The following is a 21,994-nucleotide window of genomic DNA, read 5'->3' as shown; positions in this document are numbered from 1 at the left end:
ACAGGTGAATAGTTTTCTGCAGTAAATATGTTCTTACTTACAAAAATGTACAAATATCAGAGGTTCATTTTATTATTTAGAGGTTCAAATATCATTTTTGACCCATGTGTGTAAAATTGATGTAGAAATACAAAAACTGTGTTTGTTTATAAAGTAAGAAAGGAAAAATAAACATAATGATTTGTGGAAACCAAAAACAAGATATTTAATGAATACCTGGATTAATAAATGAAAAAAAGACATTTCTTTTAAAGATTCAGCAGAGAAACACTCTGCCATGATTGAAATAACATAGGCAATGAATACGGGTCATTTTAGACCCATGTTGTGCATTAGAAGGGTAGTTACAAAAAAAAAGATTTTTATTCGAAAAGTAAGAAAGGAAAAATTCAAAAACTCAGTCGGGTCACTTTAGAACCATGTTGTGCATCAAATGGTTAATATGACAGTATGTACTTTTTTTGGACTTGTAACATTTGTTGGAAAAGTAAATTAATTATTTTAATTATATAAAAATTTCAGTAAAAATATTTCATATTACAGTAAAGTTAAGTCACTTTTTTTAAGTTTCTGGAATATCATATTATTGTAGCACTTAGAGATGATGTGAAGCGAACAATGTAAGTATTGCATAAACATCCTTCTCAAAATCCATGTTAAATGTATTATTATGCTATTAAAATATTTTTCATATTGGGTAGATTAACAGATTAGAAATAGATTAATGGATTCGTTATTATTATTAGTTACTGTATCTATCAAGACCGTTAATTATACTTACTTTTCAAAACGTAGCTATAGCTACTTCATGTTTCTTGTTGATTAGAGCCCCTATGGAGTGGACAGAGCAACATGATGTACTAAATCCTGCTCACAGATCCATACAGGTACAAGAAGGGCAGTGTTGACAAGGGCAAGGCCTGGTCTACAACAGCAGACACAATCAATTACTCTCGAGATCTTAAATTCAGGGTTATGCAGAGGTCAGTGAGGGAGAGATTCAACTTGATTCAGGCGAAATGCAAGGCCGAAACAACAAAGACGAGAAGAGCAGTGGCACATCGGCAGAAATAACAGAGCTTGATGAACTCAGAAGAAATTACAGAGAAAAAAAGAGCAGCTGAGGAAAACACAGGGAGTGATGAGAGTACGAGGAAGTTGGAGACAGACAGGGGCCAAAGCAGAAGATGCAAGGAAGTGGGCCATGGAGAGGGTTAGCCAGACCAACAGAGGCTTAGTGAAGAGGGAGAGGACTGGACAAACAACAAACGTAGGAGAAGGAGTGGGAATGACACCATTGAATATTTGCGGGAGAGAAGCCATGACTGAGATGGTTCTAAGGGAAAAGGAATTGGAATTGAAAAGAAGAGCAAGCAAAGGCAGCACAACACACAAAAGCAGATGAGTGACATGATGCAACTAATGCAACAACAGCAAATGCAGGCAATACAGAACATGCTACTCCAGTAACAGAAACAGCAACAGCGAGGGCAAGCATTACTCAGCCTCATTGAAAGTTTGTCAAAGAAATGATTATTTTATTCTTTTGCAATTTAAAAACATTTCTTTTGGGATTTCATAAAACATTTCAATGTATAAATCCTTCTATTAATAATGAAATATAAAATCTGCTAACATAAAATAGCGTATTTTTAATAACATTTTGTTAGTAGCCTATACGTTATGTATATTGTGTAAACTATATATATATATATGTATATATATAGTCTATATTTTTGTTAATAATAAAATAAAAATCTGTTATAAAATGTCTCGTTCTTTTTAAATACAATTCTTTTTTATATTGTGTGTTTGTATACTGTTATATTTATTTATTTTTATTTTTAATTTATATATTAATACATATAGGCCTACATAGCACAGTGTAGTTGTGCATGTAACCTCACGAAAAATACCTCACAAATGTGTGGAGGATCCAAGTAAAAAAAAAACTGCGATGTCTGATTACCGTACAGACAAGTTAGTGCATTTCTTAACAAAGCAGATACAACATACACTTTTCCAACACTACTCAAACCCATTTTAAAATTCTTTTTGAAGTCCATGAACTTGAAGTAGTTTGCTATGTCCCCAAACAACCACTCCACAGACACTCTGACTTCACTCATTCTTTTGTTGAATTCCATAATTTGAGGGGTGAGATGAACATGTCGAAATGGGGCTTGCAGATGCACACGCAGTGGGTATGCTGGGTCCCCATACACACACATTGGATGACCATCTACAGACATGGTATGATGTTGCAGCAATGCCAACAGCCCAGATTCTGCCAGCATTCCAGAGTCATGCTTCTTTCCCTCTGTTAAAAGATGTTTATTTATTTATTTATTTATACATTTTAAAGGGAATGACTATGTTTCCATAGATGGTAAATTATTCAGACTTAATACAGCGCCGTACAGATGGGCAATCAAACTATTAGGGATGGCTACTGCCTGTCATTTTAGACTGTGGATGCATTTGTGACCATTATATAGGATCCTCTGTGTTACACCTGGTCTGGCAATGGGTCGTACAGTGCCATCAATAAACCCAAAGCAATTATCCAGAGGGGCTCTCATTTGGAGGATGCAGTCAACTTATGTTCTCAATGCTACAGGGTTCAGTATGTTTTCATCCCACTGAGTTATCCTGTGATGATGTGCAGAATATATATATAGTTCATGCACAGGACTGGGACTTGTCGGTTACCAAACCTTTGCATCATATCACTGTACCGGCAAGGGTGTGCCAGCCTCTTAAGGAGCATACACAGCGCCTCGACTCCTCCCACTACACTTCTCTGATCACAAACAATCTCATTGGGAATCCCGAGAACATCTACCAGAATTGGTGGGTCACATTTTCTGACATGAAATTAATTTGAGCATTCGGTTTCCTCCATGTAATCAAGGTTAAAAGGCAAGTATTGCTTACACGGTAAATCTAGGTTTTTAGACTTATTTACATCAAACAATAAAAACTTATTCTGACAATAGATTGTCATTCAATGCCAAAAGCAATCCTTCTCTCGCTTTTTTAAATGGCATTTTTTGTATCTCAATAAATGACTGAATGCCGCGTTACACCGGCCTGTTTACGGTTGCTTACTGATTTTTACGTTCTTGGCTACAGCGGTGTGACAGCATACTTCCGGTCGCCGTAGCCGTTCCATTCGCAGCTGTTCTTAAAAGTCCCTATTTCCAAGTAGGAGGTGGGACAAATCCATATTCTGAGCTGTCTGGAATGCAGCATTAGATTCTGTGTGTGACCCAATAATCTCACACTACCTTCTCTCTTTGGTCCAACAACTGGCTCCCAGTGGCTGTTTAACTAACTTTGTTTGTCACTTAATAGTTTTTCAGCTTAAAATAGTTCGCCCAAAAATGAAAACTGTCAGAAGATATTTTGAAGACTGTTGGATTGTATGAAAAAAAAAAACAAAAAAAAGAGAGATATTTCTTGAAATATCTTCTTTTTATGTTGCACAGAAGAAAGTCATACAAGTTTGGAACACAGAGTGAGTAAATGAAATTTTTGGGTGAACATTTTTCAGATGCTTTCTTAACTGCTGTTTTCTCAACCCTGTCATTTTAGCTGGGTGTTTATTTTGTTATTGAGAGGAAAGCACATATTTAGATATTCTAAACAGAGTTCTCTCAGCAGTGTGGATGATGTCGAGACATTCGTTAAAATGTATATTGCTGCAAAGGTATTTCCAACTTCTTTCTAAGCGAAGAACGAAAAAGAACTTTGCCGTGAGTATATTGGGGAATATAATCACCTTCATTCTCTTATAAGTTACGTGTGCAAGTGTGTGAGCTCGAGAAATAAGTTGCTGGCTGCAGTTCACTTAATGGCCACCGGTGTCGCTAATAACAAAGGTTTCTGAATTCTACATATAGCCCCTTTAATATAAATTGAAGAAACAGATGTAACTTGAAATAATCATCACAATATATATATATATACATTTATACACAGTTTCCGTGGTAGAGAAAGATAAAGTGAAAACGCAGATATCATAAAATAAAAGGAAAAATCATGTGATATTGATTCTTTATTGAATTAGTATATTTGCATGGGTTATTGTATCGTATTGTTTTGCATTTGTAAATGTAATTCTTGCTAAATCCATTTTTCCAAGCTTAAGAATCTCATAACCAGGGCAGATGTCTCCTGCCAGCATGTTTGTCGCTCATTCAGTAAACGGGCTCCTCTTAACTGGGAAAGAGAGTTAATAATTTTCTTCCTGTCGGAAGGCTAGCACATCTATGTGAAATATCTCACTAAGATGACAAACTCGGTGAGCAGGATAATGACAATAGCATTTCGGCTTTACTCAATTCTTGAAGCATTTTTCTCCTCTTTCATTTTGTGGTGTCCATTTATATGAGTTACTCATTCATTTACCATTTCAGTCATATCCAACTGTTGGTGATTTTATGGGCCATTTTTTGCAATATGCAAAAGAAAAAAATTTTTTGCCAATGATTTTTCTGGGGTAGTTCGCCAGGTCTTTCCCCAACCCTCCACATTACATGGCTTGGGACTCACAAACAAACACACACACACTCACAGTGTCTCCATTTCACCTATAATGCGTGTTTTTGGGTTAAACCGGAGCACCCAGAGGAAAACCAACGCAGACAAAGGAAGAACATGCAAACTCCATACAGAAAGGCCTCCTGGCTCATATACGGGACTCAAAACCGAACCTCCTTGCTGTGAGGCGACAGTGCTACCCGTTGAGCCACTGTGCCGCCCTTTATGAGTTACTACAGATCTCTACAGTTCTTAAGTAAATCTAAAATCTAAAATCCTCTTCCATCATCATTGCTTCCGTGAGCCAGGAGCTTAACCAGGCAGAACTGTCCCCATAAGCGGGAATGCTGTCTCAGGCCCTGTGATCAGAGAGGCCCACTAAGGGCCCGGGGGAGAGGGCACCCGCCAATGTTAAACGTGTCCCGAGCCCCTTTAATTTTAGCAGCTTCACTCTTTCAGGTTGCTTTACGTGAATTGTCCTGGTTATTAGTGTACTGTAAGAGACCTACGATGAAAAGTGTCTGCTAGAGGGCAAGTAATTACAGACATAGACAGAGTGACATAGGTCTTTTGTTGTCTTTCAGACAACCAAAACATCCAAAACATGTTTTTGCCTGGATGTTCTCTTGTCTCTTGTTGAATTTGAATTCATGGGATTGTGGTACCCTCATGTTACCCAGCTTGTTTAAAGTTGTTTTATAGTAAGTATAGCATGTCACACTGCAGGGCATTGCTGTCATTGCTGTTAACTGTCTATTATGTTTTAGTGTAACAGATTATATGCAAACAAACAACATTTGACTGAAAAAAAATTATAATATATAATATATATAATTATGTCATTATAAACCAGATTTTTCAAATGTGTAAATAAAACAAAGGTTATTGGAGTACATTTTGTAAGAAAATACTATTTCAGTTTTTCTGCTTGTGTTAACTTGCCATTTCTTTGTTATTGTTTGTTAAATTAATTAGCAATTTCTGAGTGAAAGTTGTGTCTTCTACACAGATTCTTCAGTGCCATGCCATTTTAAACCTGTATGACTTTCTTTTATCTGCAGAACTAAGATATTTTGAGAAACGTCTCAGTGTTTTTTATCCACACAATGGGAAGTCAAACCAGTTACTTCAAATACGTTTCTTCTAAATCAGCCTCAAACTGTATGGGGTCAAAAAACAGGTCCTTGATTCAAAAGTTTGAGAGAGCCTATATATCTAAATCAGTGGTTTTCAAACTGTGGGTCGCGACACACTCGTGGGTCACACAGTGAGAAAAGCTGGGTCGCACAAAGGCACTTAGCTGCAGCTAAATTTACGTTGCGATGAGTGAAACAAAACCAGTCCGATTAATGACCAAACGACTCTTAAGTGAGTTTTAGCGCCCGCCAAAGTGAATTTTTGTCCCGCCAAAGTCTTATTTGATCGGTGAGTAATGACTACTTTTTGGCAGTTCTATATTGCCAGTATGATATTTGTTGGGGGTCATGAATTAGCAGTCCTGGTAGGCATCATTGGCCTTGTTGAGTGTAGACAAGTGCACATTATCTGAATAGCAAACAACTTGTGCAATATGCACTTTAAAGGAATAGTTCACTTCAAAATTATAATTCTGTCATCATTTACTCACCCTCAAGTTTCAAACCTATGAATTTCTTTCTTCTGCTGAACACAAAGGAAGATATTTTGAAGAATGTCAGTAACCAGACAGTTGATGGACACCATTAACTTCTATAGTAGGAAAAAAAATATTATGGAAGTCAATGGGGTCCATCAACTGTCTGGTTACCAACATTATTCAAAATATCATCTTTTGTGTTCAGCAGAAGAAAGAAACGCTTACAGGCTTGAAACAACTTGAGGGTGAGTAAATGATGACAGAATTTTCATTTTGAAGTGAACTAATCCTTTAAGATTATGATAAAGATGAAGAAACAACAAAATATAAATATACCTCAAGACTCAACCTAATCAAAATACATGTTAGTACATGATCTTGGAGTTAGAAATAAAAAGACCCTAAACAGAATAAAGCCAATAGAGAAGCAGAGAACCAAGTGAAAATATTTTCTTGCGTGCTGAAGACCCTTTTTTTTTCTTTTCTTTTTTTGGGGATAAAAGGGAACCTTAGTGATGTTTTCACCAGTCCGACAAATCATCACCTTTAGGCAATCTCCTAGAGAAGTCCTTAGGATTTCTGCCAAACAAATATGTCTTGCAGTGGCTTTTAGAAACCCAGTTATTAGTTTCTGCTTGTCGTGATACAAATAATCTAGTTCCAGCATGTCTTCTGAAACTTTTGTAATGGAATGCCCATAACCTGTGCTTTAATTACAGCATACAGTAAAGCTCTGTGGGTGAAAGCACTACAGAGCCTTTCAAGTAAAGATTTAGCAGACTTAGCAAAGTTAGGTTTTGTCAGCATAACTGCAAAAGACAAGCCCTAACAAAGCTTGTTTTAAAAAATATATTGTTTGTGATCCTATTGTGTCACAGCCAATTCACTCGTCATCACAAAGTTTATTTAAAAATGAACACAGTCAACCTTTATACATTCACCAGCCACTTTATTAGGTACACCTGTTCAACACATTTACGCAAATATCTGGTCAGCCAATCACATGGCACCAACTCAATGCATTTGGTACATGGTCAAGATGATCCGCTGAAGTTCAATCTGAGCATCAGAATGGGGAAGAAAGGGGATATACACTCACAGGGAACTACACTAACCTTTTCCACTGGTGGCACTTGCGCTACTAACTTTTTCAGTTACTGGCGCAAAACATGATTTGGTCGCACAAATTGTTTATAAGCCGCTCTGGATAATAATGAACAATAATGAAACTGTATTGCATACAGATGTGCTTTTTTACTTGCCATCTTTTAAACCACATGCCTTCTTGTTTTTGTTTTCTTTAACATTAGTTGGGATAGATTTACTGCAATAGAAAATACAGTACACAATAAAGTGCCAAAAATGGATTTCAACATGCTATGGTTGGCACAGATGGGCAGACTCCTGAACTCTTAAGTAGTGATGCACGGATGTGAAAATTGTGGCCGATATCGATAATAACCGATATTAATATTGCTGTTATGGCCGATATCGATATCTCTGTATAGAAAACAAATTTACTGATAATCAAATAAAGAGATATTTTCCAAAACATTTGGAAATTATTTTTTATTTTTTATAATAATATTTCAATTATTATTGAAACATTTTTTTTTCTTTTTTTTTTTTCTTTAGAAATGACTTATGTTGGGCACCTTTACCTGTGTGCAAAATATGTCACACATAGGACACACATGCATTATATTGCATTGAATTGCATATAATGTGTGCTGGTCAACTTGTCTAAAATTAAGAAACCCCTAGAAAACAGTAAAAAAAAAAACAAAAAAAAAAAACAGGTGTACAATAAAGATAGGCTACTTAATTTATTATTCCAATAACCAAATATGATACTAAATAGCACAGGGAAAAGAGCTTCTATTTGTGACGTGCTGTCTTTGCATTTGAACATTGCGCATTTTAAACAGGACAGGCATTAGCTGCATAAATGTTAGCCATAAACATATTTACAGAAAACAGTTGACAATGAATAGACAGGAGTCCAATAATAGCGTAACGAATCACGTATTCTAAAAATAATATCAAGTAGGCTAAGTTTGACAAATCTGACATATAACGAGGGCTGTGTTGTAAAACGTCCGTCATTTAACGAATTTTAAAAACATGGATGGATAATACAATATGCTTTCCGACATTTTGACAGAAAAAAAAAACAAGCAAGAACAAAATTTAAACTATAGCCCGTCAATTTTCATTTTACAATTATCTTCTCTCTCTGTGTGCGCGCGCGCGTCCGTATTTGTGTGAGAGAGAGAGCTCGCGAGTCGCGCAGATACAATGGTATGTTTTAATCTAAGTAACGGTCGCGGGGCTGAAGCCAACTGATGTGTTGAATGCTCAGAGCACGTTATAAAACGTATTCTTAAAATACACATTTCTGTTTTAATAAATGCTCATAGTAATTCATAGCATATTGCCTAAAACAGGTACAAAAATAATCAGTGATACATTTGCGACCCATTAAAAATTTTGGTCGCAATGGCATTTCAAAAGGTCGCATATGCGACCATTTTGGTCGCAGTGTAGTTCCCTGACTCACCTAAAGGATTATTAGGAACACCTGTTCAATTTCTCATTAATGCAATTATCTAATCAACCAATCACATGGCAGTTGCTTCAATGCATTTAGGGGTGTGGTCCTGGTCAAGACAATCTCCTGAACTCCAAACTGAATGTCAGAATGGGAAAGAAAGGTGATTTAAGCAATTTTGAGCGTGGCATGGTTGCTGGTGCCAGACGGGCCGGTCTGAGTATTTCACAATCTGCTCAGTTACTGGGATTTTCACGCACAACCATTTCTACGGTTTACAAAGAATGGTGTGAAAAGGGAAAAACATCCAGTATGCGGCAGTCCTGTGGGCGAAAATGCCTTGTTGATGCTAGAGGTAAGAGGAGAATGGGCCGACTGATTCAAGCTGATAGAAGAGCAACTTTGACTGAAATAACCACTCGTTACAACCGAGGTATGCAGCAAAGCATTTGTGAAGCCACAACACGCACAACCTTGAGGCGGATGGCCTACAACAGCAGAAGACCCCATCGGGTACCACTCATCTCCACTACAAATAGGAAAAAGAGGCTACAATTTGCACAAGCTCACCAAAATTGGACAGTTGAAGACTGGAAAAATGTTGCCTGGTCTGATGAGTCTCGATTTCTGTTGAGACATTCAGATGGTAGAGTCAGAATTTGGCGTAAACAGAATGAGAACATGGATCCATCATGCCTTGTATCAATGGTTCAGGCTGGTGCTGCTGTAATGTTGTGTTGGATATTTTCTTGGCACTCTTTGGGCAACTTAGTACCAACTGAGCATCGTTTAAACGCCACAGCCTACCTGAGAATTGTTGCTGACCTTGTCCATCCCTTTATGACCAGTGTTCCCATCTTCTGATGGCTACTTCCAGAAGGATAACACACCATGTCACAAAGCTCAAATCATCTCAACTGGTTTCTTGAACATGTCAATGAGTTCACTAGACTCAAACAGCCTCCACAGTCACCAGATCTCAATCCAATAGAGCATCTTTAGGATGTGGAGGAACGGGAGATTCGCTTCATGGATGTGCAGCCGACAAATCTGCAGCAACTGTGTGATGCTCTCATGTCAATATGGACCAAAATCTCTGAGGAATTTTTCCAGCACCTTGTTGAATCTGTGCCATGAAGAATTAAGGCCGTTCTGAAGGCAACCTGGTACTAATAAGGTGAAGCTAATAAACTGGTGGGTGAGTGTTTGTTTTTAAGTATTTGCCTATTTTATTTTAACAAATTTGACCAAACTTATAAAAAAACAACCAAAATAATAGGCAATCAAATTAATAAACATTTTATTTTACTGATTTAATATCCAATTCACTCATTACAGGTGATAATCATAGGTTAGCTCAGGGTTTAAAACATTTTGATGCCAAGGACCCAAATATGATAATCCCCTTGCAACATTCCATCATCCCATCACAGCTGAATTCTTATAATCACCGTGACATCTTACACATGCAAAGACCATTAGATGCAGCACAATACCTTACAAACGCTGCAAAAATATCTCAGTAAATTTGTGCATTCATATCCACCTTATTTTTGATGAAAGAGCAGGTGCGATCATTTGCGAGGCTCTGTACAAAAACGGCTTGAAATTGCAAACTGGTATTTCTCATATTATTTGTATTGTTGTAGTTATAAACACTGGTTTATTGCACAAATAGTTTGTAATAATCATCTGCATTTTATGTTCTTAGATTTCTTTTTAATGTAGCAGCTAATAAATCAGAAGTCTTGCACGTTCACAAAAAAATTGCAAAATAAGGTGGATAGAAGTGCCTATACCATTATCTATTCAAATATGTGAGGTGCATAGTTCTGTCCAGGTGTGTGGAAGGGGATGGAAGGAAGGGGAGGTTATTAGGATCTTGAATGATGGGTTGGCCCTTTCTTTGGCTGGATGTTGTCAGTGAAATTATGGTAGATCATCTACATTATGCTCTGCTTGGAGTTTTTGACATACTTCACAGTGGTGACTCTGTTGCCGGGGTAAAATTTGAAGAGAAATTGTTTTTCCCTTGACCCGTTTTTATTTAATACTGCAGAAAGTGCAACTATTTTGAAAATCTTTTTTACTTGGCACTTTATTGGTGATTTGATCTATAAAAAAACACAAAACAAAACATGTTTTATTAAAAGTGTTTTATTAATTGTTTTGTGAAATAACAGTTAGGAAAAGTAACATTTTCAAAGTGTGCATACTTTATGCCTACTGCAGTAGTACATACTGCATACTGCATATATAATGACTAACTTGCATAATTTAAAAGTTTAATTCGTTAAAAGTCACATTGCAAATTTTTTTTTTTTTTTTACATGTTCAGCAATAGTGGTCCTCCTATAAGTCTGGGATTATTTTTCAGATGGAACACCAAGGGTGTAGCAAGTAATACTTCATTTACACCCTCATACAGGCTTGGTTTGGATCTGCATTAAATGGAATTTTACTGTAAACAAGCCAAAACACTTTATTGAAAGAACCATTTTTACTTACACCCCCCAAAAACTTATCATGCATGGTACATAAGTTTGCCTTCTGTCTGCGTCTATTAATTAAAGGCAAAGCAATGCCACTTTGGTTTTACATTTGAAACATTTTGGACTTTCTTAGGTATGTCATAAAATTATCACATTTTACAATACAATGTATTTTAGCTTCAAAGAGTTATGTTTAAGAAAGACTTTCCAAAGCATTCTTGTGTTTTTATTTAGAATTTCTCTTTATAATTGTAGTTTCGATCTAAAGTAAAGATCATCGCCCCGAACTAATTACTTAACCACATTCCAAAAATAAAGATCACCATTTGAAGAATGCTCCTGTATTGCATGCTAAACAAAATCAACTGTTGGCGCAAGACTGTTGTGGTTTTTTCTTTGGTCTCTCACATCACACATCTTCCTGACCTCAGAGCTGCTATTTCATTGATACACTGTTTGAACAGGATATCTTTGAGTTCTTATTACTGCACTACATTACTACCATCTAATTACTACACCACGCACATGGCTTATTTAAACAGTTTTCTCTTTTTTGCCAGAGGGCTATTTTTAGTCTTTGTGCTGCCGTCTGGATTCTTTTTGGAAACAGTCGCCTTAGGTTTGCTCTTCACAGGTTTCCTCACCACTTTTCCAGTCTTTTTAGCCTTCTGTAGCCAGACATTCGGCTTTGTCACCTCTTTTGGTTTCGTTGGTTTGAGCGGTTTGGTTTTCTTTCTTTCCGGGGCTCCTTTTATGGACAGCTTGGGATTGTGAGAGGGCTTTCCTGTGACTTTTTTGGTTTGTAACATTGTCTTCTTCTGAGGATGCGGAGCTTTCTTTAGTGTTTTTGTGCTTACATTGATTTGCTTCTCCTTTGGTTGAGTTGTTTTCTTGGGCTTGTCTTTGCGCAACTTTGCCGTAGTGGTTTGGCCCGGCTTTTTTTTCTTTGGTGCAGATGTGGAGGGTTTGGCCATTGTGGGCTGGCGCGTGCCCGGTGGTTTAGTGGGTAGTATGATCTTTTCCAGTGGAGATCTTGTAGGTGTTTCACTTATGCCAAGCACAGTCACTAAAAAAACCAGGATATTTATACATGTATGAGTCTTTAAGCAGTTCTGTTACAATCTTAACCAGGAATGTTTGAAGTTGAAATAATAAATTAATAATAAAATAATATAGAGTGCTGCTTGAAAGTTTGTGAACCCCTTGCAGAATTTGTAAAAAATGCTCTCAATGCATCCTGTTTCCTTCTGGAGCATCAGTGAATGTTTGAACCTTTTTTAACACTTGTGTTTGAGTCTCTAAGTTGTCCTCAGTGTGAAAAGATGGATCTCAAAATCATACAGTCGCTGCTGGAAAGGGTTCAAATATGCAAAAGATGCTGGAAAACTTAAGAATATGCGGGACCTGGAGGATTTTTCTGAAGAACATTAGGCAGCTTAACTGCTCGGGACAAACAAGGGACTCAAGAACAACTATCACAAAAAAAAAAAACAGTCGTGGATCATCCAAGTAACGACACACGGTATTAAGAATCAAAGGTTCATAAACTTTTCAATGGGGTCATTTTTATAGAAGCAGTTATTTTTTGTCTTGTGGGCTATGTTGTGAACATCTTTTATGTCAAATATCTTATTCAGGACAGTACTAAATAAAAAGTTAGTCCCTCTTATTTTGTTAAAATTACAAACTTTCAAGCAGCACTGTATATATAGCCTACAATAAAGATGGATAGATTCTTACATTCTCTTGGTGTAAATGGCACTTTCTTTCCTCTGACCTTTACTGGAAGTGGCTTGTTTTTGCATTTTCCTGGAGGTGCTCTCCTGTAAATCCAAGACAGACAGAGGGAATGCAGAGAAAATTAACACCCATTAACCTTAAAAAATGTAGGCCTCCTTTAGTGCCGTGAGGTAAAAAAGACATTTTAAATTGCATCATCGTTTTTCAACACAAATTGATACACAGGGTTGTGTGTGTGAGACGACAATGACCTCCAACTGCTCCTATTAGTAATGAGTACATTTTTTTCCACTTGGCTATTTAAAGAGGGATAAAGAATATGGAACATCTGGGATTAATGTATGGTATTGCTATTAGTGAGATTGATTTCAGATGTGCCGATTAATCTCCTGTAATCTTGCTGGTTCCAGCAGGATTATTTTCTTGATATTTTCCATCAGTTAATTATTTAAAACATCAGACAGCTTATTTTTGGTTGTTTACAGTCATTTCACTCTTTAAATATAAATTTGCCAGTTATTTATCCTTTACTAGATTCATTTTATTTAGAGACAAAATAAAATAATACATTTCACATTTCACACATCAGACCCCCTATTTTGCAAAATAGCATGAACAAATCATTGAGTTATGATCCGTGATAGATAGATGATAGCAGATTTCCAGAAGTTTGGATGGAAACCATCTGGTGAAAGCATGCGCCACAGATTCCAAGATTCCAAAGGAATATAGACCACATGATGCTTAAACTGACACGTCCTGTCCTTTTGTTTCCCAGCATGATGTCTTAACTGAGAGTTATCCGTTTTAAGTACTCTTATAATGGGGAATTTACCCAATCTGTCTATATGACTGGTTATATAGAGGCCATTGCTTAAAGATTTATTTTGACAGTTAATTTCTTCACTACTGTACTACCTGCATATTATAGATGGATGGATGGATAAATGGATTAGATATTGCCTTCATTTGCACGAGAATCAGTGTAAGTTGACAATATGTATCAGAATATACATACCTGGATGGATCCACGAATTTGTAAAGTGTGCCAAAAGGAGACATTGCACTTGGGTAGGAGGTTGCTAGAAAATAAAGCTCTCCTTCAGAAAAAGCAAAAACAAACATATCGTATGAATGATTTTCAGCCATATTATTGCTTTAATATTCATATTACACCTTTACAGAACTGTGCACAAACCTACCTGCTTCATCCTCAGCAAATGAGATGATGAACTTGTGGTGATGATTTATAAGCCCAGGAAAAGAGCAGGTTGTAGTGTCTCCCATGCACACATTCTTTTCCTTCCAACTCCCAGTTTTCTTCTCCTCCTCCAGAGCCATTAGTTGTCTGAATAAGAACAAAAGGCTTGAACTGTCATCTCTCCCAGACTTATGCTAATTAAAAAAAGTAGTGACCGAATTACCTAAAATGACTCTCATGTACTGTAACTTTATAGTTATTTTCTAGAAAATCGAATTGAAAGTTGATTATGCATAAAATAACGTTTTTTGTTTTTTTGAGCGTTGGTCCTTACCCACTCATAAAGTCTCCAAAAATATAAAGTCCGTTGAGGTTGGGTGATTCGCATCCTCTATACACATAACCTCCAGTTACGGATTTCCCAACATGGTGTCCATAGGCAAATATTGGAAGAATGTCATCTATTAAAAAAAAAAAAAAAAAAACACGTTGGTGGATTATAGCAGGTTTTGTCAATAAAAAAATATGTTAAGAAATTAGAATTTGTCCATTATTTAATTTGACAGACCTTGACATATTTTTACTTTGCTCAAGTTATTATGCTTCATTAAGTTTCATTCTAGAATATTCTGTGATCATTTCCTCACCTTTTGTGTTGCTTTGATCCTGAATTGTATTTCTTTCATAAAACACAAAGGCCTGGTTTCACAGACAAGGCTTGGATTAAGCCAGGAGTAAGCCTTAGTTTAATTAGGACATAAGCTTTTATAATCGTGCCTTAAAAAAAAACATTATTGGTGTGCATCTTAAAACAAAACAATGGCAGTGAAATGTTTTAAGATATGCCATTGCAAGCTGCTTTCAGTTAACACAGCTCAAACATGCATTTAAGTCTTGGACTGGGACTATAGGATGTCTGACCTGCTTTGCACAAGAATGGTGATTTGCACTGCTAAGCCCTAAAGAAAACATCATAAATGTGGTCCATGCAACTTGTGGGTTATATTCCAAGTCTTCCTATAGCTTTACATTAACGTTGTCTGAGGAGCATAAAAATATAAGCAATTATTCAATGAAAATTCTCTCCACCGCTGCAAATCTGCTTTTAAGCTCACTGACCTATTAGACCTGATTTTCACCAAACACTACTGTTTTTTTGTGTGCAATGTGGCCAACTGCAATTCAGTAAGTTAGCAAATGAGATTTGAAAGCTACGCATATTATTAGTAAATAACTAATTTTTCTCACACAGGTCTTTCATAGGACTTCAGAAGACAAAATTCAAGATAGAGGGACTAGTTTGAGAATCTGTCATTGTAAATCCCATATTAATTTACCACTATTCTGAATATTGGGGGCTTTTGATACTTTATTTTTTTTCTTTGGGCCTTTTTTTGACCTTATTGATTTGATTTGTGAAAATCAAATCAAAAATAACAGTGAAAAATACACTCATTTGTCAAGGATAACATAATAAAGTAAAAAAAAAAAAAAAAAAATGTTTCCATTGTGGTCCTTGATGTAAAGCACAACTTCACTCCTAGAGACAGGTTATCTTGGCACTGCATACTGTTATACTTACAACACTACAATAATTACCAAAATATACATCACACTTAAACATCCACCCAAAAACATTAACACAAATGAATCACTAAAACAACTTATCTAATAGCCAACTTTTAACTTTCACACTAAAACCAACCATATTTAACATACTCTTTACATCTAGGCAACTTATACCCTGAGTATTCAAAAGACCTTTGACCGACCGTACATTGTTTTGAAACGACATAATGCAATATCCATTAGACTCTGCCTAGTATTATAACAGTGTTTCTCACTTACCCTAGAAAAATGCATATTAAAATGACGAAGGAGCTCTTTTATTAATTATCTTGTGTACCATCTTTAATTTAAAGTGCACAACTCTGCTTTCTATAGGTAACCACTTAAGATGTCTAAAATGGGAAGCATCAACATGTGTAAAGCTATTAAAACCTAAAACCAACCTTATCAATTTATTTTGAGATCTCTGTAACTCTGTAAATTCTTATGAGAATTTGGCAGTATAAATCACCACCCACTTTCCTTGTACGGAAAACAGGCTCAGACATTCTGCTTAATATCTTAAGGATTCCGTGGAACTGAAAATAGTATTAGTGTTGGAATGACATGGGGGTAAGTAAATCTTAATTTTTTGAGTTAACGTTAATGTTTTGAAAACTTGACCATTTCCAGATATCAGGATCACAAATTTATGGACTGGCCTGTAGTATGAAGTTCTTCAGTAACCAGTTTCATTGAGCAGTAAAAAAATCTTGGAATGCTCTGTTTGATTTGTCATTTTCTCGGACCCAAATGTGTGTGTGGTTATTCTACGGTCCAGCTCACCTAGAGAAGAGTTCTGGCATAGTTTCATATCAAAGCATTCAAAGCCTTCTTTGGCCCTCCATCCATAGTTTCCTCCCTTCACAATGATGTCAACCTCCTCGTATCGATTCTGACCCACATCGCCACAGAAGATTCTCCCTCTGCCATGACGGGTGAGCGGATCGCCTCGATCCACCGAGCAGCGCCACATATTCCTCACACCATAGGCATAGACCTCTGGCTTTGCATCAGGCTCTCCAAGAAAGGGATTGTCTGGAGGAATCTTATAGGGCTTTCCATCTAAACTGCTACCATCCACATCAATCCGAAGCGCTTTTCCTAACAATGCTGATCTGAAACATATTTGAATAGCAAAGCTTTTACGCTAACGTGTCCAAGAGGGAGGTACTGGAAAGAGTTTTTTTCAAAGCACTAAGCATGATTTGTGACATTCATAATATTAACTCTACACTAATTATTATTAAATGTTTCAAAACTGTCCTCACCTGTTTTGAGAATTTCCAAACTTCCCAAAAGGGTCTCCTGCTTTTCCACCGTCTCCTGTGAATATGTATAGATATCCATCTAGACCAAACAGAAGCTGCCCACCATTATGGTTTGCTGCAGGCTCCTCAATCTCAAGAAGAACTCTGAAAAGACAGATTTAAAACAGATTAAGATATAAGGAAGATAAATATAAAGTAGCCTACTATTTCCAATGTACTGTCAACTTAAAGGGATAGTTCACACAAAAACGAAATTTGTCATTACTTACTCACCCTTATGTCATTCCAAACCTGTATTCTGTTATTTTTTTCTTTGGAACAGAAAGAAAATATATATATTTTTTAAATGTCTCGCAGTTCTTTTCTATACAACAACGTTATAGTGGCTGTCTGTGTTCAAAAACAACAATGACATCAGTTTTAACTTCAATGACATTTGGTCATGAGGCACGGGAGAACCAATGAGGTTTGATGTCATTAACATGCAGATTAACGGGCCGCATCAATTTATGATAGTTTGAAATCTAAAGCACTTTATGTGCTTTTTGAGAACTTGACTGAATATATGCACAGAGTAACTGTGCGGATTTTAAACAACTTGGGTTAAAAAAAAAGATTGCGTATTTTTGAGAGGACCATCCCATATTCCATGTATTTTGATAGCATATGCATGACAACGTGGATCAAACCTATTAACCTCTCTGAGTGGGGGTCTGCCATGTTCATGTCATGAGCTGAGACCTTCATTTCACTGATGCGAACTTTCTCCAGTTTGCCGTTGATCAGAATGGAGTAGTAGATGAAGAAGCGGCCATTGTTTCTGTACTTGGGATGGAAGGCGAGACCCAGGAAACCTCTTTCATCTCCCAGCCACGGTGTGGTCAACACCTCCCCGCTGATGTCCAGGAAGGGCTGCTCTAAGCGGCTGCCATCTCTCAGATACACCCATACAAAGCCTATCTGCTCTGCCACGAACATGCGGTGGGTGTCATCTCCGCTGTGGAGCATCAGCACGGGGTTCCTCAGCCCATTGGCCACTTCTGTCAGGCACAGCTGCAGGCAGCCTCTGGGGTCCTCCATCACTTTGCCCAGATTGCTATACAGGTTATTGTTCCTAAGGACATTGGGGTAGCAGTAGTCCTGGTCAGGGAGGTTAATGAGGTTACAGAAATGCGAGCGGTCTTTCTCACACGTCTCCTGCAGGGTCCGGCTGTTGGTTAGGTACTTCACCACAGAATGGCACTTGCTGTGAAAGTCTGAGCAGTAAGTGAAGCACAGTCCTGGTAGGTGGCGCACTGGAGTGTACGGGTCTTCAGCATCAAACAAGTGTGCTGCGTAAGGAGAACACTCCTGCAAAAGAGAAAAGACAACTAGACTTTTGACCTTTTCTGAAGCTTATACTGGCCCACTCAAAAGAGCCCACCCACAAGTCTTTGTAACGGGTGCCCAATCCAAGAGTTCAGTTCCAACCAGTGTTGTAAGACCAGATTTGAGTCCATCTTCAGCCTGCTGAAAAATCCAGTATTGTTAGTTACCAGCATAAGGTATGTTTTGCATGCTGGGACCAGCATGGGATGCTGGTTGTTGGTTTGTTGGCCCCCAGCATGGGAAGCAAGAGTGCAGGTGGACCAGCTACACCAACTCAGGCACTGTTTACACCTGGTACTAAGATGCATTTGGGTCGAACGGATCACAAGTAGACAAGGGAGAAACATTCCCGTCTCTTTTGTCCACTTTTGGGCCACATCTGTTCTGATTTCTTCAAAGGGAGGGTCTATGGCCGGGTAAATGCATGTTTTTTTTTCCAGATCTTTCGATCTAATGGGCAAAATAAGCTTGTGCAATTTACATATGAACGCGCCCGAAGACGTCGGAAAAACATACGGAGAACATCAGCTTTCGTTTCTTCTCTGAAAGCCACAAGACCACACCGAACACTGTGAGTGTTTGTTAGAAAGAATGGTGAGAGAACATTGTGCTTGGTATGTTTTTCGTCTTCAAACCAAATTTGGGTCTTCAGCCAACAAAGTTTAAATCCCGTCTGGCTAGCGCGCTTCCCGTAATGTTTATGAGTTAGGTCAGTAGGTGGTTTTTGTGGCTGTTTGAACGCTTTCGACCTCATGAGCATCTACACTACAAAAGCAATCTGGTCGAAAACGTTTTTGACCACCTCTGGAAGTGGTCGAAAGTGGACAAGCTCAAAACTTTTTAAACCCATTAACACCTCTATATAGAGCTGTCCACTTGTGATCAGATCGACCAAAACACATCTTAATATTAGGTGTAAAACAGGGCCTCAGTATTTGGACCTGGTCTTGACTCAGTGTCATCGTGTCTCTGGAACATGCTACAGAGGTTCATGTGACACTGATGCAAAACCAGGCTTCGTTTACCCTAAAGGAAAGCCTATTTACACTGTCTGAATTCTGGTCTTGGTCTTAACTCTGACTCAACCTTTTCAGGTATTGGCCTGGTCGTGACTACAACACTGGTTCCTATGGTTCCAACCCTGTTCCAACACACCTGATTGTAGTTATCAAATTTTCCTGAGGAGCTTAATTGGTTCAGGTGTATTTAATTAGGTTTGGAGCAGGAAGGTATATCTCCTGGAACAGGATTGGGACTCCTACCATAGATATCATATAAAGGCTAGATGTCTCGTGCGCGTTGCTGGCCAATGGAGGTCGACGTCCGCACACGGTGGCCATCTTACCACAGTGTGCTCGCTCACTCGTAACATGGTGCATGCACTTTTAAATAACCATAACTTGCTCAATTTTCTACCGATTTTCAAACGGTTTGGTTTGTTAGAAACGTCAGAGATGTAGTTATGACACTGCATACATATGAATAATTATAACATACATGTTCAAGCATTCGGAATTATAGCCACGGTAATAACGTTTGTAAGAAACCAAACCGTTTGTAAATCCGTCAAGATTTCAGCGAGATAAGAGGATTTGTGTGCGTGCTGATCACTCACCTTAATTCACCGCTTCCCTGTGGTAAGATGGCCGCCGGTAATGCCGGAAGTGACTCCGCCTTAAGACATCTAGCCTTTATATGATATCTATGACTCCTACCCTGTAATATGACTTGGGTCCTACTTTAAATGTACTGTAAGTTAATGAAATTCTTTGATCCCCAGTGAAAATTACAAGTAAAATCGCTTTTGAAAGGTAACTGTACACATTTAAAAAAAGAAGCCTGATATGAGGTATCATTCATATCTGTATAGATTGGCCAGTGATAGCCTTGCATTTTTATATATTTATTATTTCCATGACATGCCTCATGCTTGCCACATGACACCGCTGCCACAATATGGCTGTATTACTGATGTGTTGGTTTTATGTAATTTTCATTCAAAACATTCCCAAACACTTGTTAAATATATATCATGAAATCTGATATTACGATTCTCAAATATGTGTAAGAAAATGTATTTTGTTAACCTTTATAATTATATTTTAGTAGATCTATAAAGGTTAGTTGATCTGCAATTCAGAACACTAAAACAATTGCTGCCTTAATTTAAGTACAATCAAATTGGATGGTTTGGATTAAAATGGCTTAATTTTGCGTTTGCTTTTACAACACGTGGTGGTTAAATTCATCAGCTTCTCTCAAAAGACATGAAAGTATATCGTTGGTGAACTGGGAAAAGAATAGAGGACTATTATTGCCGCTTCTATAGACAGTGTGTACTTTACAAACTAAAAAAAACATTTATTTTTGCTAGTAGGCTAATATGCATTAAAATATCAGAAGCATAAAATAAACATATGTGAGCGCGTCCGCCTCTGGTTCAAACCAGCCAAAGCGCGAAAGCAGATTTGAATTTAGCAGATGCTGAACGTGCCGAACTGAACGTTTCAATCATACCTGTGTGATCGTATCAAATGTAAAAGTATTATAATTAGAATTATTTTTTATTATTATTTTTACATTCAAAATATATTTATCTCAAAAATCTGAGGGGGCAAGTACAACAAACAAAATATTTAGATTTGGGGGTTTGTTCAAAAGCTGTCATATCTAACCAAATGATAGCCTAGTAAAATGACGCTTGTCTTACCCAAGCACTAATAAAATAATTTACTCTAAATTTCTGCATCTGTATAACTGTATGCAGCCGCACATCTACTGGGAAGAGCAGCAATAATTTAAACAGGTGCAACTTATAGCCTATTAATATTTTCTTACACACACAAGACAAACATTTCAAAAACCACGTTAATACATCAGTAACACAGTTAAAACGTCATCATAATTGTTCACAAAATATCAGACATACCTGACACATAATATCTTTTACCAAATCCCCGCACACTGCATATTCTTCTTCACCAATCAGGTCCATTATGTCCCAGTATCTCGTTGCAATATTGTTGTCCGTTTTTTGGTCACAGCAACCAAATTTCTCATAGTGCCTGCAAAACTCAAGGTGGTAAGGGGGTTTGAAAGGTGGCCGGTAGTCCAAACACTGAGGATGTGCCACAGTATGTCTCAAATAAGAGAAGTAAATTATTATAATGAGGCGTGTGAAGAGTCCTTGGAGCCATGCAGTCCTCTTGGTCAGGAAACTCACCTCAGGGCAATTTACACGATGATGATGATTTCGTGAATCCGGCGCTCTCGGCATTTTTACCGTGTGCTTGGGAGTGAAGGAGTGTGTTTGCTCTTGAGTGTGTGTGTGTACGGAATTTTGCTTAAGCTATATGCTGTGTGTGCGTGCGTGCGCGCGCCTCACTCTTCGTTAAATGTGCGCCTTTAATTACAGGATATCGTATTCTTAAATAGGTGATGTACAATATTTATAATTGGCCTATAAAACGACCATATATATATATATATATATATATATATATATATATATATATACATATATATATATATATATATATATATATATATATATATATATATATATATATATAGCCTATATAATTTATATAATAATAATAATAA

General features: G+C 37.3%; 1 protein-coding gene across 1 annotated transcript; it reads right to left on the bottom strand.

Annotated features, from left to right (window-relative positions):
* Nucleotides 1-10,891: 10,891 nt before the first annotated feature.
* hhipl2 (HHIP-like 2) lies at nucleotides 10,892-21,668 on the bottom strand (the record flags this gene model as incomplete). The annotated part of the gene is made up of 9 exons (XM_084392981.1): nucleotides 10,892-12,269; nucleotides 12,944-13,026; nucleotides 13,962-14,043; nucleotides 14,146-14,291; nucleotides 14,479-14,605; nucleotides 16,539-16,870; nucleotides 17,024-17,167; nucleotides 17,721-18,373; nucleotides 21,321-21,668. 9 exons carry the CDS (start codon nucleotides 21,666-21,668, stop codon nucleotides 11,734-11,736), a joined length of 2,451 nt encoding a protein of 816 aa, XP_084249107.1. The 3' UTR covers nucleotides 10,892-11,733.
* Nucleotides 21,669-21,994: the final 326 nt, after the last annotated feature.

The sequence above is a fragment of the Rutilus rutilus genome (genome assembly GCF_951802725.1).
Source record: "Rutilus rutilus genome assembly, chromosome: 21".
NCBI classification, from domain to species: domain Eukaryota; kingdom Metazoa; phylum Chordata; class Actinopteri; order Cypriniformes; family Leuciscidae; genus Rutilus; species Rutilus rutilus.
This window is presented reverse-complemented; position numbering and strand designations above follow the sequence as displayed.